Source organism: Brassica rapa, chromosome A09 (assembly GCF_000309985.2).
Source record: "Brassica rapa cultivar Chiifu-401-42 chromosome A09, CAAS_Brap_v3.01, whole genome shotgun sequence".
Taxonomy (NCBI): domain Eukaryota; kingdom Viridiplantae; phylum Streptophyta; class Magnoliopsida; order Brassicales; family Brassicaceae; genus Brassica; species Brassica rapa.
The window spans coordinates 44,300,300-44,326,994 of NC_024803.2; the positions used below are offsets into that span (position 1 = coordinate 44,300,300).

The following is a 26,695-nucleotide window of genomic DNA, read 5'->3' on the forward strand; positions in this document are numbered from 1 at the left end:
GTTTCCTCTTGACGTCAAAAAATCATGGGTTGTACTTTTGGGTCTTATAATCTCAGCGTAATAAGTGGGACTACTACTCTAACTTCTAGTTTCTTTGTTGACAGTCGCAAAGGAGCGAGACATTGAAACCCTTACCAAAGCCATTACCTCTGGATCTAATGGAAGCATCTGAAGAACCACCTGATGAAGATAAAGAGGTTTGCGTTTCCTCTTCAAGAACCAAAAAGTTCTCTCAGAGCGGGACACATTAGTCCAAGCTCTTGAACAGTTACTAACTGATGCTTGATTCAACTCTCAGGACGAGGAGTCTGTGAAAGAATTATCAGAGAAGGATCTTTTGAAAAGACACATCGAGACACTCAGATTCTTAAGTCTGTAAGTTCCACAATAGCTCTCCCTCCTCTTTTCCTCTTAAGTCTGTAGCATCTAAACTATGTTCATCACCAAAAACACTCAGATTCTTGGAGATTCTTGGATGTGTTATATGTTAGATGAAAGCAATGTAGCAGAACATTTTTGGTGATTTGTTTGGTTTCAGATTAAGAGAAGAAAGGTCGAGGAAAATTGCGAGAAAGAAAGCAAGATTGGCTCTTCTTCTGCAACGTTCTGGAGAGCAGCAGTGCATGGAGAAGGATTGAAATGGTAGAAGTTTTGCTACGAGTTACTCAGCTTTCTATATATGACTGTTGCTAATTTTAGCATAACACCTTTTACCGTACCTGTAAGATAGTACCTGTGTTCTTCTTTCTCTCCTATAGATTGGTAGAGTTTCTTTCTCTCCTATAGTCTTGTTTCTTTGTGTGTAAATCCTATTCCTATAAGAGAAATACTTGGGTTCACCCCCTAGGGTGAACCTCTAGGTTCACCAACCAATAGTGTTTGAGTATTTGATATTTGATATCTTTTAAAAAAGGAAATAAAATTGAATATCCAAATTAGATTATATCTTTAAAATCAAATAATAAAAATACATAAAAATAGTTACAAAAAATAAATAAATTAATATTATTAAGTCTTCAGCAAAATATTAAACCCTATACCCTAAATCCTAAACCCTATACCCTAAACGTTAAACCTTAAACTTTGGATAAACTTTAAACATTGGAAAATCTTAAACCCTAAATTATACATTAAAAATTAAATTTTAATAAAACTAAACCCTAAATCCTAATCACTAAACCCTAAACCCTTGGGTAAACTCTGAACCCTTGGGTAAATTCTAAACCCTTGGATAAATCATAAACTCTAGGATTTAATTTTAAGTATTTTTAATTTAGAGTTTATGATTTATCCAAGGGTTCAGGCTTTATCCACGGGTTTATGCTTTAGTGATTAGGGTTTAGGATTTAGGGTTTAGTCTTATTAAGATTTAGTTTTGATGTATGACTTAGGGTTTAAAATTTTCCAATGGTTTACGGTTTATCCAAGATTTAAGGTTTATAATTTAGGGTTTGGAGTTTAGAATTTAGGGTATAGGATTTAGTATTTTGCTAACATTTTAACAATATTTATTTATTTATTTTTTGTAACTATATTTATGTATTTTTATTGTTTTATTTTAAAAATCTATATCATATTTGGAAATTCAATTTTATTTCCTTTTTTAAAAGATATCAAATATCAAATACTCAAACACTATTGGTTGGTGAACCTAGAGGTTCACCTTAGGGGGTGAACCCAAGAATTTCTCTTCCTATAATGGTAATATTGGTTTGGACTTGGTGGTTCTAGTGGGAGAAATAATTGTGAGAGAGAGCCCTTTTATTCGGGTTCTCAAGATTGACTCACCGGTTAACGAGATAACCGACATTACTAATTTCAGGTTTTCAAAACTTACATCAGGCAATTTTGGTTATAGTTTTAGTAGTCTGGACTATGATTAGGTGCCTCTGGTATGTCCACAGAACAAAGCCTTGGTGTTTATTCTTGCTTGTATAGGAACAGAGCTGAGCTTTTGTCTGACTCATAAACCTATTGTATTGCCTAACCTTGAGCCCTTTGGTTTTCTGGTTTCTGCAGTTGGAAAAGCATTTGCTGCCGCTACTGTTATCGTCTTTGGCTCAGCCACTTTGGTTTTGGAACCGCAGCCTCGAAGCTTAGACATGCTTAATGTAAGATTTGCACATGTTTCTTTGTTTTTAGATAAATATTTTTGAGATTCACATTTGTAAGCTGGCTTGCCTGATGGTGAATCTTATCATTTTCTTTCTGGTAGGCTGATGACATAAGAACGAAAGGCAAAGATCTGTTTAGGCCTAAGATGGAGTCAATGAAGGAAAGAGTAGAGCCCCTCAGAACTTGAGTAATGTTTTAAAACCAATGCGTGCATCTTCATCTTTTTGCAACAGAGTTGGGGTCATAATCATTCAATACTCAACCCTAAAGACAGTATAATTTCAGACGGAAAACATATCGAGGAAGTAGCATATTGAGAGTAACAAATCTTAAACTTTGTTGAGACTTTTGATAAATTGTATTCTAAAGGGTAGCTATACAAATTCTATGAGGGAAAACCATAGTCTGTTATCAGTTAAAGGGCAGAGGAGCATATATTTTGGGTTATTGTGTCTGTTTATAAATTGGTTTGTTTCATGGACCAATGATCAAACTCACGTCGTGGCTGCTTCTGTTAATCCAATCTAACTCACCTACTCAACATATTGATCTTTCAAAACAAAATTATAGTCTAAGGAGTCCTCAATACACATACACAACCGTAAAGTCTTATTGAACACAAATTCCTAATTACTGTGGCAAAATGTTAAAAATGTTTTCTCTGGGTCCCACGACCATGTGAGCTTACACAACTTTCCTGGATACGAGAGCATTCACCGTCATAAATCAATCTGAGAGAGAAACTCAATGGAAGTAAGAGTCAAGTCTGGTTTAAATTGACGTAAGAATCACGTCTAATTAAATTGACGTAAGATTCTGATGTCTTCATGTTTTGTCTCTAATAGTAGCTAAATATGGATCTTGACGTCTTGTTCGGAATATAGACTGTGAGCCACACAATAAGAAATTTCACTACTGAAGAGTCAAGCAACGTAAACTGCGCTCTTATCATCGTTATACTTTACGCTATATATATATATATATATAGTTGGTTGGCTGCAAAACCAAATCATACATACCAAAGCTTCTTCTTCAATATCTTTGTTTTCTTTCAAAGTCATTATTTTTCCAAAATGGTGAAACCATGTTTCCATGTTTCTTCCATCCCCTCTTTCTTATCTGGTCTCTTTGTCTCCAGCTTCTTTGTCAACAGTCTTGTTTCCCTTCCATTTCCTCGTCCGGACCAAATTGAGCTCCTTATGGCGTTTAAGAACGAGTTTCCAATCCTCAAATGCGACTTCAAAGAGTTGCCTAACTCGGAACAAAAGACAAAATATTGGACCAGCAAAGACGTTAAGTCCTTTGATGGGGTTGTATTTGATAACGAGACTGGTGTAGTGACGAAACTAGACCTAGGTGGTGCATGTCTCAGTGGCAGTCTCAGTGCTAATAGTAGCCTTTTCAGATTACACCACCTCAGGTACCTCGATCTCTCTTTAAACTACTTTGAATCCTTCTCATTCCTCCCAGAACTTGGCAATCTCACAAACTTAGAGGTCTTGCGTCTTTCTTATATGAGATTAGCCGGTGAAATTCCATCCTCATTCAGTAGCCTAAACCGTCTAACGGAGTTGCGCCTTGCCGGTAACAAGCTTATTGGCAGTTTTTCCCCTCTTTTCAATCTATCAAAGCTCTCTTCTTTAAATCTTGATGATAATCTCTTTTCTGGAGAGGTTCCTTGTTCTCTACTCACCATGCCTTTCCTTTCAAGTCTTCATTTGAGCCAAAACCATCTCATCGACTCTCTTGAAACAATGAATTGCTCTTCATCATCTAAGCTTGAAGAATTATACCTTAGCTATAACCGTCTCAGTGGTCGAATCCTAGAGCCTCTCTCAAAATTAACCAACCTCAAGTTCCTCGACCTATCTTTTCAAAACACAACCGACCCAATCAACTGCGTCTCCATGGGTTTCAAGTCTTTAGAGATCCTGGTTCTTACCGGGACTTCTATCTCAAAGCTTAATACCGGTTCCCCAAATTTGGACATGCTATATTTGGATAACTGCAGCATCAACGAGTTCCCCACATTTATTAAAAACCTAAAGAAGCTGGGAACTTTGCGCATTGCAAACAATAGACTCAAAGGAAAAGTGCCTAAATGGTTATTGGCTTTGCCTTCTTTGAGGGGATTGTTTCTGTCTCACAACTCCCTGGATGGCGTTGAAGGCTCTCCAAAAATGCTTCTTAATTCGTCTCTTGCAGTCTTAGATTTGAGGTCTAACGCTTTTAAAGGATCTCTTCCTCTTATTTCACCGGGATTGTGCGTCGTGCTTGCCTCAAATAATAGTTTCACAGGAGACATTCCTCTTTCATTGTGCAATCAAAGCTACATACCTATCCTTGATCTGTCGCACAACAATTTCAGTGGTTCAATTCCCCGTTGCTTGTTTACAATGGTAAAAGATATGGATCTCCGAAACAACAATCTCACTGGGACACTTCCCGAGATATTTGACAAAACTTGCTCAATGACAACACTTGACTTTAGCCATAATCAAATAACTGGGAAGCTTCCAAGGTCGCTTACAAATTGCGTAGACCTAAAGGTTCTAAACATGGAGGGCAACAGAATCGCTGACACCTTTCCGTTTTGGCTGAAGGATCTACCGAACCTAAAAGTCATGGTCCTACGATCAAACAAGTTCCATGGTCCAATCTATTCTCCTCAACATCCTCTATCCTTTCCACATCTGCAGATTGTTGACATATCCCGTAATAAATTCACCGGAAGACTACCACATGATTACTTTGTCAATTGGAGTACAACTTTGATTACTACTCCTCAAGAGGAAACAGAGCTATATTACATGGGAGAGGGTACCATGTATGATTATTACCCTTCCATGTATTTGAGAAACAAAGGAATAAACATGGAGCTGGAAAAGATCCTTGATACCTACACAGCCATTGACTTCTCTGAAAACAAACTTGGAGGACAGATTCCAGAATCTATAAGTCTTTTGAAGTCGCTTATTGTGCTCGACCTATCCAGCAATGATTTCAGTGGTCATATTCCATCTTCTTGGGCTAATCTCACGAACCTCGAGTCACTAGACCTATCTCGGAACCAACTCTCTGGAAAAATCCCGCAGGAGCTAGCAACCCTCTCGTTCTTGGAGTAAATCAACGTTTCGCATAACAAACTCACGGGCCAGATACCACAGGGCACACAGTTTGGTGGACAGCCCAAATCATCTTTTGAAGGGAATCTCAATCTTTGTGGTCTTCCTCTTCAGGAGAGTTGCTTCGGCGACAAGGCACCATCAGCACCAGAGGCACAAGAGCCTGAACCTCCAAACCAAGAGCAAGTGTTGAACTGGAAAGCAGCGGCAATGGGATACGGCCCTGGAGTCTTGTTCGGACTGGCGATTGGACAAGTCCTTTATTCGTACAAACCGGTGTTGTTCTACAAGTTGTTTCGCCTTTGAAGTGGAGTTTATGCATTCGGTGTTGTTGAAATAAGTGGTAAGGTTTTTGTAACTCTTCCGACTTTGATATGTATGTGTGTTGAGTGATGAAATGAAAGTCTTATCGTACGTAGGTTTTTCTTTTCTTTTTTTCATGTTTCATTTTTAGTTTACTCATGTGTTGATCATTCATCCTTACACATACATGAAAACAGAGGGGGTATATACTCTGTTCTTCTTTAAAGATTGTCTACTCTCTCTTTTTTTTTCGGTCAACAGACTGTCTACTCTCTTATTAAGGGTTTTTGTAGCCATTCCGACATAGAATATATGTGTATGAGTGATATCGATAAGTTGAAATCATTTATCCGTGGTTAAAAAAAAAATCTGGTACTCAAATTTGCTTACAAAAACATGAGAACAGAGGCTCTGTCCAATGACAAACCAGTGATGTCACAATTTTCTCGTCCTTTTGAGACTGTTAATAAAATTTTGAAGTACGTTTTTCACTTCTAGGCTTTCAAAACTTACATCAGGCAACTTTGGTTATAGTTAGTATTTTGAAGTATCTTTATGTGCTTGTAATTTTTATGATGTGTTTGTATTCCGGACAACAAGGCCTTGGTGTTTGAGTTGTATATTTTTTTGATAGAGATGAAATAAAATCTTGTAAATTTCGGTTTGTGCTGTAAGATTGTAACAAGTTTCAATGTTTGCTAAAAAGGTTGATTGATATAAGTTTTTTGTATACCATTAAAGTTTCAATTAGTTTGCAAGTGTTTCTAATGGGGTCGGATGGCCATAATGGCAAAACATGTTGAAGCTTTCGTTCGAGAGTTCTTTAACCAGAAGTTTTTGTGACCTCAGCTTACCCAAATGTCCCGTTGCGAGAATATTCACCTCATAAGTCACTTTAAGAGAGAAAAGAAGTGGACGTGAGAGTCACGTCTGGTTATATTGACGTAAGAATCACGTTTGGCTAAATGACGATAGAAAAAGACGTTGTTTGCTTCCTTGGTGGAATATCATCACTCTTTGTCGAATCTAATTCTTTTTTATGTTCTGTCTCTATTAGCTAAATATCGATCTTCCGAGCCATCAGCCACACAAAGTGGAAACTTCCACAATCGAACACTCAAGCTTCATTGTTATAATGCTTTTATACTCTATATCTCTTCCATTTCTTAGTCCGGATCAATTAAGTAATTAAGAAAACTCCTCTAAAAACCCTTTGACAAAATACAGTTTAAAATCATCTTAAACTTTTTAGAAAACATGAAAACACGATAGGGAAATTTTTTTTAATCACTTAAACTGATTAAGAGGAACTTAGTTATCCCAAATGTGCGAAACAAATGAAACATAACGATCTCTAATAATCAAATCAATGACAGGACGCACATTATATCTGTTTCGACACACTGAGTATAACATAAGTTTCAATTACCAATTAAGTAATTTTTAAAAAAAAATCTCCCTCCAAAATGAAAAGTTTTGACAAAGAAAAACAGTTTAAAATCCGTGTAGAAAACAAGTTCCCCATAAAAATCTACACACATACACTACAAATAGACTAATGATGAAAGGATTTTGTACCTCAGCCACTGCCTCCTCTGTTTTGGCCGGAACAACTTCGACGGTGCGTTTAAGCTTGAGATAAGGAAGGAGTAGTTTTACGTCAATGATCCCTTTCACTATCACCAAGTTCTTGGCACTATCAGTGACAACTGAATTAACTCCCTGTAATTAACATCAAACATTAATTCGTAATTAATACAACACATTAAACCCACAGATTATGCTAACTACTTCTTAGGCAACCATTCGATATTTTCCATAGGGAAACTGCGTTATGAGTAGTTCAAAAATTAATTCGTAATTAATACAATACATTAAACCCATAGATTATGCTAACTTACTTCTTAGGCAACCATTCGATACTTTTCTATAGGGAAACTGCGTTATTAATAGTTCAACCTAATTATAAGTAATATTTTCCATCACCAGCCGTATCAATTGATTTTCTTAAATAATAATTCAAAAATGGATTAGAGTACGGTAATAATAAACTCACCTTAATTCTGCTGACAATTCTTTTGATCTTGTGTTCGCAGCCTTGTTTTCTTCAAAGGCCACCGTACTCTGCACCACAAAAAAAAAAGATTAATTGTTGGTTAATTTTCAATTATTAAACATAAACTTATCATCATCAAATCGATTTAGGATTAATACCACAATCTCATCGAGAAAACATAATTCTCAAGAAAAGAAAAAAAGAAATCAGATGAACACAAATCACAAATTGACTAAAATCAAACGAAACCTTAAACGGATGAAAACAAGCAAAGTAAAACTCGAAGCGAAACATAGAAACACAAAATAAAAAGACTGCGAAGAAACATACCTCTTGACTTGATCATTGCATATTTGCTCTCTCTCTCTCTCTTGTCGCCTATAATTGCTCTCTCTTGTCGCCTATAATTGCTCTCCAACAGATTCTTGATTTTCTTTTTGTGTATGAGTTTGTGAGGAATGAATGAAAGATGATGAGGAAAGGAAGGAACGAGAGAGCGCTTCTTATAGAAGTTACGAAGAGGAGGAGGAGCCAACGGCTAGATCATTACAACGGTCATATTTTTATTATTATTAATAGATATTTATTAGTTAATAACCATGTTCGAAATTGCGCTAGGCGTGAGTCGGGCGGTCGGCATGCGCCTAGCGAGTAGCAAAAAAATCGGAGATTAATCGATGATTAATTGGGGATTAGTTTTTGTAAGTTTAATAAATAAATAGCTATATGTACTTGTTTTGTAGCGAAAATATAAAATGGAAGCGTAGCGTAGTGGTTCGCGTGGGGTCGTCGTTTCTCACAGGTTGCCAGTTCGACGCCAGGTAGGCATATAAATTTCTTTTTTTGTTTTTTTGTCATTAATGAGGTAGAATTGACGAATTTAGCCCTGTCTTCTTCCTCTTAATTTTTTTCTGGAAACCTTACGTTGGCCGTCGAGAGTTTTTCTTCACTTTTTCATCTTATTTTTTCATGCTTTATCTTCTGATTGTTATCAAATATGACAGATCTATCTTAAACATATTGATCTCTAACTTGTAAAACAAAAAAAACATGATTTTTTTAAGGGAACCGATTTTAGGACCGAGTAACACCAAATCGATGCGGTTGTCTACCGCCGAACGTTTTTCCGCCGGAAACTCGGCCGAGTTGTCCGAGTTTTCGAACATTGGTTAATAATAACTACAACGGTCATATTTTCGATTATTATTATTAATAGATATTTATTAATTAATAATATCACAACGGTCAATTTTTTTTTTTTATTAATAGATATTTATTAGTTCAGTTCAAAAAAAGAAAGATATTTTATTAGTTACTTTTGGGAGTTACGATGTTTAAGAATTTAAAAAACAATCACGAATCAATGAAATAATAGAACGGAAATAGTTAACCGGCCGGTTTGATCCAGAGAACCGACTCCGGTTTCCTGCGACTTCAAATTCTCAATGAAATAACAATAGAAGCCAGACTGGTTCCGAAATAATAAACCGGCCGGTTTGATCCAGAGAACCGAGTCCGGTTTCCTGCGATTTCAAATTCTCAAATCACTGGAGAAGAAGAAGAAGATATTTGTCTTCTTCCTGATTGCGAACGCGATGCGAAGGTAAGATTGAATTTTTTTATAGCGATTGATATCGATTTGGATCGGGTGTTGATTTTTTTAGTGATGTTGCAGATTAGGGAGCCACCGGATTCACGGGAAGACGGGAGGAGCTGGAACGAAGGGGGGGATGGTGGCGAAGCTCTCGATCGGAGTCATCGTTCTTCTCATCTGTACGTTCTCGCTTCTCTTCTCAGCTAGCATCCGTCGTAATCGCGATCCTACGCGTTCATCTAAGGTTGTTGTTAGTTCAATCTTTAGTATGGATTATTGAGTAGTGATTTGTTAGCTGAATATATCAGTTCTTCTTGTGTTGATCTAAGCCTTTTGGTATTTGAGTAGATTAATGTGGGAAGAGCTCTGGAGAATTTGCATTTTGAGTAGTGATTTTGTAGCTGAAGATCTGTTGTTTTTCTTGTGTTGATCTAAGCTTTTGATACTTGATTATATAAATGTGGAAGAGCTCTGAGAGAGTATGAATGTTGAGTGGTGATTTTGTAGCTGAAGATATCAGTTCTTCTTGTGTTGATTTAAGCATTTGATATTTGAGTAGATAAATGTGGAAGAGCTCTGGGAGAGTAAGAATTTTGAGTAGTGATTTGTTAGCTGAAAATATCAGTTCTTCTTGTGTTGTAGTATGAATTTTAAGTAGTGATTTTGTAGCTGAAGATCAGTTCTTCTTGTTTTGATCTAAGCCTTTGATACTTGAGTAGATAAATGTGGAAGGGCTCTGGTAAACTTTGAGTAGTGATTTTCAGCTTGAAAATCACTTCTTCTTGTGTTTTGTTGATTGTTATTTGAGTAGATAAACATGGAAGAGCTGTGGGAGAGTGCTGAGTCTGGTGGTTGGAGACCATCTTCTGCTCCACGTTCTGACTGGCCTCGTATGTTCATCTCATGTTTTTGACCTGTAAAGATTTCACTCTGTGCTTTTATCTCACAAGTCTTGGGGCTTTCCAGGAGTGGAATGATGATTATAAGAATCTTTTGATTGCTTTTTGCAGCTCCTACGGAGGAGACAAATGGCTATCTTCGCGTTCGGTGTAATGGTGGTTTGAATCAGCAACGTAGTGCGGTATGTGTGCTATTGTATGATCAAGGTCGTTACTTACACTTGGATGTGACAGATATTAACATGTGGATGATGTTGCAGATATGTAATGCAGTACTTGCTGCCCGAATCATGAATGCTACACTTGTGTTACCCGAATTAGATGCAAACTCGTTTTGGCATGATGACAGGTATGTTTCTGTTGCAAAAGGACTAGTTATAGTTGATTAACATCTAGACAATATTAGACTTTCTGGAAAAATAGTTGATTAGTACTGGCTACAAAATGTAAAGTTAATGCAATTTCTATGTCTTTCTAAGTATCATCATACAGATAGATAAGTTCTTAGCGGATTTCTTCTCGTAATGTTAAAGATAGGTGTTGATGTTCATTGCATAACTTGTTTCAGTATATGTATGTGTTATCTGATATATGTTTGTTCTATTGCCAGTGGTTTCCAAGGTATATATGATGTTGAACATTTTATTAAGACACTGAAGTATGATGTTAAGATTGTGGGAAAGATCCCCGATGTTCTCAAAAATGGGAAAACCAAGAAGATAAAAGCTTTTCAGGTACAAGCACAAAGAAAAGCTTTTGTTTTCATATAAGCTTGAAGTCTGAAAGTAAAGATTCTTACAATTGTGTGTTCGTTTTTTCTTTGAATCAGTTCGTCCACCTAGAGATGTTCCTATTGATTGGTACCTGACAACTGCTCTAAAGGCAATGAAAGAACATAGTGCTATCTACCTTACACCTTTCTTACATCGGTTGGCGGAGGAAATTGACAATCCTGAATATCAGCGGTTAAGGTGCAGAGTGAACTACCACGCTTTGAGATTCAAGCCACACATCATGAAGTTGAGTGAATCAATTGTTGACAAACTCCGATCACAGGGCCACTTCATGTCCATCCATCTTCGTTTCGAAATGGATATGTTGGCATTCGCAGGGTATGCTCCTTTTCAACGAACTTGTCTGCCTTTGTATTATCATCTTATATACATCAGCAACATGGGAACTTCAATGGTTCGTTGTCTGTTTACAGCAGGTGCTTCGACATATTCAACCCTGAAGAACAGAAGATACTTAAGAAGTACCGTAAAGAAAACTTTGCAGAGAAAAGGCTTATTTACAACGAAAGACGTGCTATTGGGAAGTGTCCACTGACCCCTGAGGAGGTAATTTCTTTATACTATCTTTATCCGCATCAGTTTCATGTTGAGCAATAAACTGATAAGCTAGCTACTTTAGAATTGCAACATTGACATTTTGGTTGATGCTTGTGGGTGTAGGTTGATCTTATATTACGAGCAATGAGATTCGATAACTCCACAAGGATATACCTAGCAGCTGGTGAACTATTCGGCGGGGAACGGTTCATGAAACCGTTTCGAACCTTATTCCCACGGCTTGACAACCATAGCTCGGTGGACCCTTCTTCCGAGGAGCTGTCACCAACAAACTCGCAAGGATTAATAGGATCAGCTGTGGATTACATGGTTTGTCTCATGTCCGACATTTTCATGCCAACGTACGATGGGCCGAGCAACTTCGCCAACAATCTCTTAGGTCACCGTCTCTACTAGGTTTCCGTACCACAATCAGACCGGACAGGAAAGGTTTTGCTCCGGTTTTCGTAGCTAGAGAGAAAGGGAAAACGGCTGGATTGGAAGAAGCGGTGAGACGAGTAATGATGAAGACAAACTTTGGAGGGCCTCACAAACGCGTGTCTCCTGAATCGTTTTATACGAACTCATGGCCTGAGTGTTTCTGTCAGGTGAATCCGAAGAAGGGCGGTGACAAATGCCCACCGGATAGTGTTTTAGACAGCCGGTTGGAGAGTGTTGGAGATTCAGATTCAACTTCTCAGACAGATTCCACGGTCGTTGGATTAGGACGGTGAGGAATCTTTAACTGTGTAAAGCCTTTGAAATTTGTTTCAAACAAAGAAGAACAGAAGAAGAGAGAGGTCTTTCAAACATAGATTTGAATTTTCTTTCAAAATTTGTAACAACATCTAAGAGAAGTGATGAGATTCGACAAACATTTGTTTTTTTTTTCAATATCATAAATTTGTGAAAAAAGCTTTCACATATTTTCAAAAAACCAAGCGTCCATGAGCTGATGATGCCTTTTTTGTAACTTGGTGTTTATGTAACGTTTTACCGTAGCTACGTAATCGCTAGAAGAAAAACTGTAAATGACAATCTTGTTAACGTAGTAATGTTATTAATTAATCAAAATGTTTTTTTTTATTGCACTATCATTGTTATGATTTGAAAGTTGTAATATGCTTATATGCAGCAACATATGAATGTATTGGAAGCTTGGCTAATTAACGGGTCATTTCCTCTTTCTGACTCAAATAACAGATATTAAAAAGAATTGAAAAAAACAATCTTTTCAAGCTCGTTCTGATAAACTCATATCCAGTCATTGTGTCATGACTTTTACAAAACACACAGAGGATGTTGTTTAAAAGTTTCTACAAGCATGAAAATAATATTATCTAGGAGGATGTTGTTGCCAAGATGTTTTTGGTACTTTTTCCGTTTTTTCTCTTTGGAAAATTTCCTTGTGGCTGTCTGCCTTGCATTCCAAACAAGCTCGAGTTCCTTTGTATTGATAATATTTCCCTCCTTGGTCAAAGACCCATTTATAGAAATATTTCTTTTTTCTCTCGCCTTGCTTCACAAGCAAGCTCAAATCCCTTGTATCTATAAAATCTTTTGTCTAGGTATCTTCTTATTGGAAATATTTCATTTTTCTCTCGCCTTGCTTCACAAGCAAGCGCAGATCCCATGTAATAAAATGTCACTTTTGTCTAGGTATCTTCTTATTGGAAATATTTCATTTTTCTCTCGCCTTGCTTCACAAGCAAGCTCACATCCCCAGCATGTATATAATATCACTTTATTTTGTCTAAAAACCCAGCCACCACCATTAAAGCGAATATGGTGAATTCTGAGTCCCATTCTTCAAACGACCAAGTCCCGCCGTCCACCACTTGTTCTCCGCATGAAGGCGGTTGCAAAGAAGCCGAGGATAAGCTGACAGAGTGTATGCTGATTCTTCCCAAAGTGAAGGAACTCACTACCAAAGCGGTGACTGAGGTTTTCAAAACAGCTGACTATGACTACATGAAAGGAGGTGCTTGCAAAGAGCCATTTATGGCACTTGCGGAATGCCCTGATAGGGATAAGCCGGATAAGCAGATAGCCATGTTGAAGTGTATGGAAGCCCACTCTGATTACTATCATAAGTATAACGAGATTATTGACAAACAAGTGTCGAAGGAAGTTGAATCCATGTTTCCCGGAGGGGAAGTCAAATTGGCTTTGGGGGTTCACGAGTTCTTCACGAAAGGAGAAGGAGATTGTTGCAAGGAACAATACTTTGCTTGTATGGATTGCCTCATCGAGGAGGGCTTCAACGAAGAAGAAGAAGAGGAATTTGGTCCTGGGTTTATTAATTTTGGTAAATGGCTTTTAAGGTTAATTTAGTCAACAAGGATGACTAAATTGTTCTTTTTCTTCTTCTTTTTTTTCTACGAAATTTGTTCGCTTTCTAGGAACAGAAATAAAACTTTTGATAGTTGAGTTTTTTTTTCTATAATGCTTTTTTTTAATATATGATTTGCCCTAGTTGTTGATGTTTCAGTCAGATTGAAACCCCTCTACACGAACTCGAAAACGAGAAAAATCTTTTACAAATCAATCCCAGCACGTGTTTCTCATTTTACCACAATTTACCCAATTTGATTTGAATCACCGTAACATATGGTAAACCCCATGTCCAATATCTCGAAACGAGGTACAAGTATTAAATGAGTTTCAGCATGCATGCTTTTATATTATTAGCAATCTTATGTGCTAAGTATACTCTGCTATAAACACCAGTCTGAGAAGGAATTATTTGCCGAAGCTGAGAAAGAAGTTTTGTAGTTTACAAAACAAGTTCTTATTTGCTTTTCAAATCTTTTCTGTTTATCTAAAAAACCACGAGAGCATACAATTCGACCATTACAGGAAGTAGCTCGGATAGCACGAGAAGAAGGGGAACATAGACAGACGAAAGGAGAGAGGCCACCGGCATGGTGACAAGAGACATCGTTACAAACGGGTACATACACATTGAGATCAACTCAGTTCTACTATTTATTTTCTGCTTCTTAACTCTGTTAGTTCTGGAATAAAATTGGGTGAATATGTTATAGATGTCTTGTTTTGTTTTGCAGTAAATGGTTAATGAGTTTTAGTACTGAATCATCTTTAAGTTGTAGTAGATTCTGAATTTTCTTGTAGGATAAGCTGTAAGGCGCAGCAGTGGTGGGGATTAATATGGCAACGACAAGCAGTGAAAGCAAATATGCATGGTAATCACATATAGAAGCATTAGGAAACTATTTGGTTGGTCTATATATATGAATGTATGATTTTATTTTGTAACCCTTCGTATATTATTTTTTCGGTAGTAAAACGTACGCGTTAGTATATATGTATATTCATGTAATGTATACTCGCATAAAATTGTCAAATGCTTTCAATACTCATAATCATATTGCCGAACTTAAGATTGTCTCTAGTCTTGAACCTTGTTTTAAAACCAAACTTATAAAATGACCTTCTTTTCCCATGCCCATGTCTCCCTAATTAATTTGATAAAACGCTCACGGATACACAAAAAAAAAAGAGTCATAGCTCATATTTTTTTGGCTACCTAAGACAACCCAACGGGAGCCAAGAAAATATTTCATATCATGATATTATCAACACAAACGTTACAAATGTATGAGATGAAACTTTCTTTTAAAAAAAAAAACATATACAAAAGCCACGAACGGCTATTCTGATACAAAATAAATGAAAGAGACAGCAGACTCTCCCTCAGCTAATAATACACCCTACGGATGATATGTATGTCGACCATTACCATTCTAACAACTCATATCCCACTCGCCAAGAAACTATACCACAAACCAAAACAAGAAGAAGGTAATCAATAAGAGTGAAAAAAAAAAAGAGAAAAGATTTTGAAAGAGAGGACTAACAAGCCCGAACGAATAAAACTCTACAAATCACTAAACCACCAACCAAAACTGACTTCTCTTCCCTTTTGTCTAATGCTCATCTTTTATGTACAAAACAAGAGGAACACCAGGAGGCAGATATTAATCATATTATTTTAAAGTTGTAATTATGCAGCAACATATGAATGTAGTGGAAGTTTGACTAATTAACGGGTCAATTCCTTTTTTTCTGACACGAACGAAAACAGAGAAACTAGCACAAGTTAAACGATCACTAAGGCCAGACAGAGTCACTAGGAGGATGCTGTTGACAAGACGTTTTTAGTACTTTTTCCCCGTTTTATCTCTCGAAATTTCCTTTTGGCTCTCTGCCTTGCCTTGCAAACAAGCTCGAATGCCTTTGTATTGATAACATTGCCTCTTTGGCCAAGACCCATTTATAGAAAATTTCCCCGATTTGATTTGAATCACCAAAACCGTATGGAAACTTTCTCGAAACGAGGTAGCTAGGCTAGGTATCTTCTTCTTTGGAAAACTTTCATTATTTTTGTCGCCTTGCATCGCAAGCAACCTCAGATCCCCAGTATCATCTATATAATGTCAGTTTATTTTGTCTTAGAACCCAGCCACCATTAAAGCGAATATGGGGAACTCTGAGTCCACTTGTTCTCCACATGAAGACGCTTGCAAAGAAGCCGAGACTAAGCTGGAGGAGTGTGCGCTGGCTTACTTGGCTTCCAAGGTTGATGAAATCGCTACCAAAGGGTTTAAGGGTTTCGAAGCCGCCTTCAATGACGACTACAATAAGTATACGGACTACATGATAGGGGGTGCTTGCAAAGAATCATATATGAACTGGGTAGAATCCACTAATAATGATTCTGGTGATTTGATAGAGTGTGTGGAGGCCCACTCTGATTACTATCATAAGTTTATCGACTTCTACAAAGGTGCTCAGGAACAAGTAATTAAAGAATTTGACTCCATCATGGAGGAGGAATCTCCTATTAGGGCTCAAGAGTTCTTTGGAGATTGTTGCAAAGAACAATTCTCGGCTCTTTTGAAATGCTTAATGAAGCAGATCTAGCTGAGGTGTTGACTACTTAGGTTCGTTTAAGTTATTATCAACAGGGATGACTAAATTGTTCGCTTTCTAGGAACATAAATAAAACTTTTCATGGTTTGAGTTTTTTTTTTCTATCAATGCTTTATACATATATATATGATTTGCCCTAGTGGTTATTACTTTGTTGATGTGATGCCCCTCTAATACGAACTCAAAGATGAAAATCTTTACAAATCCCTTGTCCAATTCTCGAGAAGAGGTACAAGTATCTTCCTCTAGCTAAGTATCTTGTTCGTCTTAGTCTTGGCTATCTTTCCTTTAATTTGCTCTCACCTTGCATTGCAAGCAAACTCATATCCTCTGTATTTATAATGTCTCTTTGTCTAATACCAAGAACTTAACATCCATTATGTAATGTTTTAGTGGTTTATAAACTTTCTTTGACCAGTAAACCAGTTTCGAATCCTAGGTCACTTTTCATAATAATTTTTGACATTTTTAAGAAGTTCATAATAATAACATTGTTCATTTGTTTTTAAATATTCCAATTAACTCAACCCGTTAACCGGTATACTCAACACCGTCTATCATCCGTCACGGAGAGTTGCCTCCTTCTGATCCTCCCTCCGTGTCTACCCTGATGTGAGGTTTGATTCGTTTCATGTTCTTATATTGTGATGGTATTGGCCAAGCAGGTTTCCAAAACACTTACCATCTTGTGGGATGCTGCAACGACGACACTACTCACAAGTACAAGAGAAAGACTAACATGGATCATGGATGATCAAAAGCAATATGAATCTCATCGACGTTGCAAGTAATACAAATCCCAGCTTTGCTAGGTATATGTCCTACGTGTTTCTCATTTGTAGCGAGAGATAGAAACAAATATTACACAACTTAATGTCTCTCTAGTCCATAGATTAAAAAGAAGAAAGGGATTTTAAAAGAGTACAAATGTAATTTCATCAATAAAATGCAGATTATCTTAAGGTTGATGGCTACTAGGGCTCGGCAAAAAATTTGAATCCAAAGAACGAATCCGATCCAAAAAAAAAGTAATACCAAACTCGGATATATATTGGTTAAATATCCGATCGGGTTTAAAATTTTGATATTTAAAAAATCAGAACTGAACAGAAATTCGAATATATCCGAATCAGATTTATATACTTAAATATTTTAATTATTTTTTAGATTTAATATCTAAAATATATAAGATATTTTGAAGTTGTCTGAAATACTTGAAAATATATACAAATAGTCAAAAGTAAATATTTAAAATAGCTAAACAATATTCAAAACACCAAAAGTACTTGATATATCTATTGACTTTCCATTCAAATATTCAAGTCAAACTTATTTTGTGTTAAATTAGGTATTTTGCATATACTATTCAAATTTATATATTTTATACTATTTTTAGTTTTTAAGATTTTAAAAATTAAAGCATATATGAATTTTTAATTTTTCAAAATAATTTAAATGGGTTATCCGAACCCGCAAATATCCAAACCGAACCCGAACCAGAATTTGTAAACATCCGAGTGAGACTGAATATCTAATTCCAAAAATCTGAAATCTGAATAGATTCAAACCGAACTTGAATGGGTACCGAATGCCCATACCCAATGTGGCTACCATGAGTATGAAATGAAAATAGGACTGTACACTACCTTGTTTTTACACAAAATATCAATTTACAGCTACTAAAACAACAATTGATGATATTTTCTTACTCACAAAAAATAGCTGTTTTTACTAATTTTTTACACAAATACTAGCTGTTTTTATACAAAAATTATCAAACAATAATTCACGCTTTCCATTTGAGTAAAATAGCTTTTTTACACAAGAATATTAATTGTTATTCTTGTATTATGTTTTGAATGTATGCAAAGTCAGCTATGATATTTTGTAAATTCTTGAGATGGATTTGAAGGTGTTATTGGTTTATATATTTTGATTGATCTAGAAATATATATAGTATTTACAAATCCAAGTAAAATATACAAATCCGAAGGTTTTCTCTCGGATTTGTCTTTGTATTTTTAACTAAAAAATCCAAACAAATACATTCAAATCCATTATAAAATCAAATATATTAGTAAATCCGTACGATTGAATAACACTTGATTTGATATTGAATTTATGAATTATTAAACTAATAACACATGATTTTAATACAGATCTGAAAATCACAGAACCAATAACACTAGATTTAGTTCGGATTTTTAAATCCATTAAAATACAACAACCAATAACCCCTACTAAAATGTACATCTATGCTACTAATAAGATAGATTAAAAAGGCAGAGATCTTATATAATAAAGTTGGCTTGAGTCTCTTCTTAAGGTGTCCACATCAGCAAGGACTGAGGGGCAAAATATGACACGTGTACTCCTGCTTTTTAACACATTCGGCCGTCTTTCGATTTTAGGGAACGAAGTGAACTTATGCTTTTTCGTTGGCCCATTACAAATGCTTATATTGTTGTCCGTTTAAATTAGGTCAATAGCCCATTGCTTAAAAGCTAAAACGTTTTCGACCTTTCTCTCCTCTATGGTCGAAACTCTCCTAGCTACGTCAGCCTTTCTGAAACCGTCGAAATTACTCCAATAATCCACTCCTCTGCGATTAAAGATTTGATGTGGTTGATGGCATTCATTCATAGCAATAAATTCATCTGTCCAGCTTCCAAGCGTTCCTCACCTATCTCATACACTATATATGAATGATGAACTCTCCTAGGTGTACTTTGTAAGGTTGCTGGTCTAATACCAATATCTCGAGAAGGAGAATGATGATGTGGATATCAAAATTGGCAAAGGCTGTCTGCTTCGTGACAGGTATGTAGACACAAACGTTTTTTCGTTTCTGATACTAAATTTCTAAAGTTGTAACGCTTTGGATGCCATAACTCAAGGATTGACATGGAAAGGCGGGCACGATGAAGCTGCAGCTGCCACGATGTACCTAAAGGACACACTTACTACTGAAGAACAGCAACAACTAATCACATGTCTCTCCAAAGATAAAGTAAATAATCCTCCCCTTCATGAGATCATAATCTCTCTAAAGTTAATCTTTTAATTGGTCTTTGTATTGTATCTGGTTTCTGAATAGAGGAAAGAATTATAGTGGAAAACATTTACGGTTGGGGAGGTTGGGAAATAAGCCAGAAAATGCAGCAAAATAAGTATCAATAAGGAAAAAAAGAGTGCTCTGATTTTATGAAACCAGTCAGAAACTACTACTCTTGGTTGTGTTGACGTTAGCTTCTTAGTACTGAGAGAAAACAATGTACACAATCTATAGATAATATTATATTCTATTTATTATTTCAAAGAAAACCTTAGAAATCAATGGGATGACGTGATCATAGTCCATATTTGCCAATGTTATTTGTGTTACGTTGGCTCTTCTTCCGGGCTCTTTTTCCTGTACCACAGCTCTTGCTGCCCTTTTTGGAAGGTATGTTTGCTCGCTTCGACCAAACCCATCTCATAGTCACTAAGGTTCGATTTTAAGTGTAGGTTTGTTTGCTCATGATTAGTTCTCTGTTTCTTGAGACCAATGCAGGGGATTGTAGAGCTGTTCTCTGTAAGAAGGTGAAGCAATAAAGATGTCTCAAGACGACAGACCAATCTACTTACCAGAAAGAACAAGAGTGGAAGCTTTGTCAATGACAGTTACTTAAACGGCATTCTATAAGTCACACAAGCTCTAGGAGATTAGGACATCGCATAGCCAGAGATCAAACACATACGTTAACAGAGGAAGACGAGTTTCTAATAATGAGATGTGAGGGGATTTGGGACGTTTTGACAAGTCAAGAAGAAGTGACAGAGCTTGCTTTAGGGCTTCAAGGCTAAATACATTTGATAACGTATCGGTGGTTGTTGTTTGTTTCTTGTCGGCTGATGAAATGGTGACGCGGCTCCTCCGGCGGAGAAGCAATGGTGTTGTAGTTTGACTGCAGAAGCCTTTTAGAGCTTGAGGGTCTTATAGGATAGTTGAATAAAAAGATGATGGCGTTCCCTTTAGTGTTCTTGGCTAAGTTTTTTCTTGCTTTTGTATATAACTTTAAGTGTCTACGTGCTCCCTGTAGTTCCCTCATGAAGTTCATGAGGATTCATTTTTGTATATAAATGAAATAGTGTTATTTTAAAGAAATAATTTTGTTCTTTCAATATATATCGTTTAAAAATTGTTATAAGTTTATACAATGGATAGACCACCAAGCATCATCATTAGCAAGGAAAAAAGGCAAGTCAATAATTTATTATCGTGTTTATGCAAAAAAGAACATAAACAAAATTTACGGTATCTTTCTTCCTAACAATCATAATGTATTTTATGCAAAACTAGAGTTCAATCACCCTAAAAATGGGTAAGAAAATAAACGAAATAATATTAACAGATTTTAATGATTTAGTTCATTTTCAAATCAAAATAACATTAACATTCACATTTTTTCTATAACAACTTTCATTATTTGTTCCACTATATAATCAATAGTTCATTCTGAGATGAGACATGCAAGGAGTTTCCAAACCCCAACGGCTGGAGCTCTGTTGAAAGTAACCACAGTGAAACTGAAGCTGCCACTGAAACCACCTTCGACATAAACCTAATTCACATTATTCGCAAAAGACCCACTTTAAACAAGAAGTATGTACAACAATGTAATGAAAAATGGTTAAGGGTGACAAGTGGTTGCCAATGTAGAGGAACAATACATAGAAAGGATTATGCAATTTTCCATTACATAAACCCTTATGATGGCCTTTACAACCTAAAATAAGTTTGGTATTTTAATGTTATGTAGAAGGAAAATAGAAGAAAAGAAGAATCAACTATAGAATGAAGATAATATGAGTTCAAACTTTACACCAAACCCACAGAACATGTTGGTTTCTTCTACACCTAAACCATCACTTCAGTGCACATATAGGCAACACTTTCAAATTTTCATATGTTCCACATTTTTACTGAAGTGCTTTCAACAACTCCTTCATCACTTCTTTTTTTTTTAGAAAATATTCTTCATCATTTACGAACTGAAAATATAGAAATACATCTCCACAAAGACTATGTACAAAAAAACACACCAAAATAAATATCATAAATCATTTGTTCTCCAACCAGCATCAAAAGCTAAATAGACTTGCAAAATAAATTCTATATATCACGGTTCATTCCATCACACAAAACTCCCAAATAAATAAAACAGTTATATGGAACAAGCTGGTGACAAAATGAAGACCATGATCTTTTACAAATCAAGTTGCACCAAACTTTACAAAAAAAATAAAAATGTAAATTAATTAATCCCGCCCGTAGGGCGGGCTAACCCCTAGTATGTTATAAAATATCCCTTTCTTAAGATTTTCCCCACTTTTACCTTTAGAAACTGTGCATGAATCTTACTAGTTGATATTATAAATAGACTAGAGAGAAACTGATAAACTAACATTTACAAAAGTGAGAAATCTAACCAACAAAATATTATCAAAGGACTTTTATTTTCAGTTCATCATTTTGCACTTCATTCCTTAAACTATGCGCAAGTAGTTTGGTTATTTACATTCATAACAAAAACTAAGGAAAAAAAGATAATTACGATTAAACGATTTTTTTTTTGAACAAACGAATCGATTTTTTAACAGAATATTTTTTTGTAATACCATTGTTTGCTATATGTATGGTTGAGTTTAATCAACTATTAAACGATATAATAAGTATTTGTGGCATCATAAACAAAATTGATATATATATATACTGTATATGTGAAAAAAACAAAATTCACTCGCTGCTAATAAATAAAAATTGACTCAGTAATAAATACAATAATGAATTATATATCAAATTCACTTTTTGAAATTATACTGTTACGAGGGCTCGAAATAACATCTAGTCTAATTTATTTCCACATTTGAAAATGAAAACCACATGAACATGTAATAAATATATTTTATCAGCATATAATATGAAAGAACTATAAAATATCGTTCATACGTTTTTTATTAATGAAATATCATTCTTACGTTACTGCACTCGTATCCTAGTATCCCACTCCCTTTTTTTGAAATATATTTTTTCTTATGTATATATATATATATATACATACAAAGTTATATATGATAACGTAACTATAATTTTATTAAATTATTGTTGTTAGAACTGGCAAAATATTTATATTCTGTTTTCTTAAATGTCTTATATATTATTTGCAAAGTGTTTTTGGAAAATGGCATCCAACTCTGATAGAAATAAACAAATACGATATACATTTTAACACTGAACCAAATACATGTATTTTCTTAAATTAATTACCAAACATCATCTATAATTGAGCAATACATATAATATTTTGTCATATACTTTTTACTGGACCAAGAATATTTTTAGGAATACATGTTTAGTAAATTGAATATGATTTAAAGGTTAGTTTCATAATCCAGAGAAAAACAAACAAAATATGTTTCTTTGTGTTCTTATATCAATAAAATTCTAACCAATTACTATATTTAAAATTTGATAAGATATTTTTTTATTTTAAGGATTAATATTTTCTCAATCTTTTGGCAAAAAAAAAAACTGAATCAACATATCTGATGGAAAAATGAACATATACAGTATAAAATTTTAACCACTTAACTAAATGCATGTAACTAGTTCATATAATTATTATTATCTATATTTAGACAAAAATTGTAATTATATTCTATTTTTATTTGGACTATTCTAGGAATGTATGCTTGGAAAGTTGAATATGCCTTACATGCTAAGTCTCATCATTTAGAACAAATAAAGAAAATCATCATAATTCATTTTTGTTTGTCTCTGTTATAAATTTAGAAAAGGTTATATCAAATTATAACTATTTTAAAATTGTGTATATATATCTTCCTTTTTTTGCTTCTTGACTTTATTTGATAAAAACCGCTCTAATTAATTTATAGCTCAATGATTCTGCACCACTCAAACATAACAACTTCGAACAAATGTTACAAAATTATATGCATGATTATTGTTTTATATAAAATCTGGGGTTTGAATGAAATTCACTGGCCTATATTTACCCACAAAGAAATATTAAAATACAAATTTTGAAAACTGATTTTTGTGGCCAATCTTCAAAATCTAATTTTCCTCTTCCCCTTATATATGGTTGCATTATTTCTCATTGCTCAAATCCTCTCATCACCCTTTGGTAAATATACAAATCTGACCTATTTATAGCCTCCCCATCTGTTTATTTGCTTCATCTGGGTTCCTCTTCAAACATACGCATCAACGTACCTTCCATTATATTCTCTATGCATTGCTTCACCATTAAAAGGAACCCAAAGGTTTGATTTTTATGAATATTCAAGGGTGAATGGTCAGCAAAGGTGAGATCTTTTTATTCATTTTTAAACCTTTCTCTACTATTATTTTATCATCATTCTGTCGTATGGCCTTTGTTTATATACTATCATCGTTTTCTCTGTTGCATCTATACAAAAATCTATTCCTTGTGCGGTCATATAAACAGGGATCTAATGGCTGTTGTTGGACATTAAGTTGTCTTTTTTTGCTTAAGTTGTCTTTAGATATCTCTTAAGGATTGTCTCGGTTTGTGTTCCTACAAAGATCCCCTTTTTTGAGACAGAGAAAGAGATTGGGTGGGGCTTAGATGTGTCGTTGTCATTGAAACCTTAAAAGTGTAGTTGCTTTTCTAGCACAAGTCCCTTTTACATTTAATGGCAATCTGTCTATTCAGTTTTTGTTTTGCATATAAGAAACAGGAACGAGGAGAATCATGGAGGGACCTCTGCAGCTTTTTCCTTGAAGCCTTTATTTTTTTTTTGCATCTATATACTTGTTGTCATCATTACATCATATATATGGATAATATCCTCTGCTTGTGTATCTTTGAGTTTTAGATATGCAGAGTCTTAAAGTCTCTGACTTTTTGTTTCATTAATAAGCAGAAAAGTAAATGCTGAAGAAGGTTTTGTGGTTGGTAAAGAGGGTTAATGGTCTTTAAAGTGTTTACCTTTTTGTATTTTTTCTTTGGTGTGTAAAGGGATGGCAGCATCAAGCTCTTGTCTTAAGCAAGGGTCAGTTCCTATGGACAATATTCGCATTACACCTGAAGCAACGTATGAAGCTGTGGTTGCTGACCCTAAGCTCTTCATGGGTTCATTGGAAAGGCTACACTCTCAGTTGAGTACTAAGTTCATGTAAGTCTCTTTTTTTTCCCCTTGTCTCTTTTTTATGACTTATGAGAGTAAGTTTGTAGTTATTCTAACCAAATATGTTCTTGTGTTTTGCTTGCATTGGTTCTTTTGCTTCTTGTGTGATGCATTTGAAAGAGCCGGATCTGAGATTTTCGGGGATATAAACATTTCTTTAAGAAAACATGATAAATTTTACTCTTTTTTTTAACAATTTGGGCCAAGGTCAATAATTCAGTGGAGACATTTAGCTTCCAGTTCTAACAATTCTTCATGTTGACTATGTGATTATAGGGTTCCCATCATAGGAGGGAGAGATTTGGACTTGCACAAGCTTTTTGTTGAGGTAACCTCTCGTGGTGGAATCAATAAGGTATGTTATTTCAAACTATAGTCTAACTCCAGGCTTATACACATTGTTCTTGGGATCATGTACCTTCTATGTACTACTACTATACAGATACTTCATGAAAGGAGATGGAAAGAAGTGACTGCAACATTTGTCTTTCCACCAACAGCTACAAACGCATCATATGTCCTGCGCAAATACTACTTCTCCCTCCTTAACAACTATGAGCAAATCTATTTCTTCAGATCCAACAGCCACATTCCTCCAGGTTTTTAACTCATTACAACAACACATTTTTTCACTTGAGCTTACTTTTAACACCATTTCTTCTGTAGACTCTCTCCATACCCCATCTGGTGCACCAGGGCTTATGCAGGGGGGAGCCATGAGACCTCCACAAGAGCTTCAAGGTTTAGCCTTTACACCACAACCAAGAATCAACCCTGGAGGTTGCTCTCACTCTCTAAACAAATAGTCTAACGTGGGAGAAACTATGACTCACTAAAAATTGTATCAGGAGTTTTAAATGGTGCTGATGTGTTTGGAGTTGTGGATGGGAAATTCGAAGACGGTTACCTTGTAACTGTGACAATGGGATCAGAGCAGCTCAAAGGAGTTCTCTATCAGCTTGTTCCAGAGAACACAGTCGCTGCTCATCAGAGTCATCACGGTGGCTTCACCAACGCTTGGAACAACAATGGTCCTTACCCTCAGGGGGTTGTTACTGGAGGAGTGGCGAAGCGCCGCAGGAGAAGGAAGAAGTCAGAGATCAAGAGGCGTGATCCTGCTCATCCGAAGCCTAACAGAAGCGGTTATAACTTCTTTTTCGCCGAGCAGCACGCAAGGCTGAAGCCGCTGCATCCCGGTAAAGATAGGGAGATCAGCAGGATGATTGGTGAGCTCTGGAACAAGCTCAATGAGCAAGAGAGATTGGTGTACCAAGGGAAGGCGATGGAGGACAAAGAGAGGTACAGAACTGAGATGGAAGACTACAGAGAGAGGCTTAGGACAGGACAGCTTATAAGCAATGCTGTTCCGTTGCAGCAGAGGCTTCCTGAGCAGAATGTAGAGATTGCTGAAGCTGATGTTCCGATAGAAGAAGAAGAAGAGGACGACGAAGGGGATTCAAGCGGTGTCTCAGGGGAAAGCGAGCTACATTCTGATGCTGAGATGGAGGAGCCATCTCTTGCTCCTTCAGGTGTGAACCTTAACCCTAATCCGAGTGAGATAGTGGTGGCTCCTAAGGAGAAAGCGAGTGATGTTGTTGTGATGGAAACGTCTCCGGTGAAGAAAGCTGAAGAGGCGACTGTGGTGGTGGCTGCTGAGCGGAACTGAAGATTCTTCTCTTGTTTCGTTTTGGTGCCGCAGGTAAGAAGGTTAGAGAGAGGAAAGGGTTTTATATGGTTACTTGTGGCATAAGACATTCTCTTTTGTTTTATTTTAGATTTCTTCTGCAACAAGGCATGTTTGTTTAGGAGTGTACCTTTTTTATTTTGTAAACATTTTGTTGGTCTGCTGAGACTTGTTTTGTTGCATTTGCTGCATAGGAACTTCTTCATTTTCAGTATCATTTTATTGACATTATCATTGGCTAGTAGCACATGGATGCAGCCAGCAATGATTAAACATAAAACAAAATAAAAATCCATTTTGTAAAAAGAAACTCGAAGAAATTACAGGATAGTTAGTTCAAAACTTCAAATTTTGTAAAAATCCAATTTTTGTACATTTTGTTGATTGCTTGGAAAGCTAAGTCTTGTTTTGTTGC

At 35.7% G+C, this 26,695-nt stretch overlaps 3 protein-coding genes and 1 pseudogene across 3 annotated transcripts; all 4 read left to right on the forward strand.

The window, feature by feature from the left end:
- The first annotated feature begins 2,816 nt into the window (after positions 1-2,816).
- On the forward strand, positions 2,817-5,630 carry LOC103843627 (receptor-like protein 54). The gene has a single exon (XM_033280747.1). The coding sequence runs from the start codon at positions 3,189-3,191 to the stop codon at positions 5,238-5,240; it is 2,052 nt and encodes a 683-aa protein (XP_033136638.1). The 5' UTR covers positions 2,817-3,188; the 3' UTR covers positions 5,241-5,630.
- A 3,358-nt stretch (positions 5,631-8,988) lies between these two features.
- LOC103843630 lies at positions 8,989-19,556 on the forward strand (annotated as a pseudogene).
- On the forward strand, positions 15,927-16,370 carry LOC103843844. The gene has a single exon (XM_009120624.1). It carries the CDS (start codon positions 15,927-15,929, stop codon positions 16,368-16,370), a length of 444 nt encoding a protein of 147 aa, XP_009118872.1.
- A 1,217-nt stretch (positions 19,557-20,773) lies between the features above and the next one.
- On the forward strand, positions 20,774-26,460 carry LOC103843632 (high mobility group B protein 15-like). The gene is made up of 6 exons (XM_009120371.3): positions 20,774-23,750; positions 24,428-24,584; positions 24,873-24,951; positions 25,039-25,195; positions 25,263-25,376; positions 25,445-26,460. Exons 1-6 carry the CDS (start codon positions 23,738-23,740, stop codon positions 26,260-26,262), a joined length of 1,338 nt encoding a protein of 445 aa, XP_009118619.1. The 5' UTR covers positions 20,774-23,737; the 3' UTR covers positions 26,263-26,460.
- The last annotated feature ends 235 nt before the right edge of the window (positions 26,461-26,695 follow it).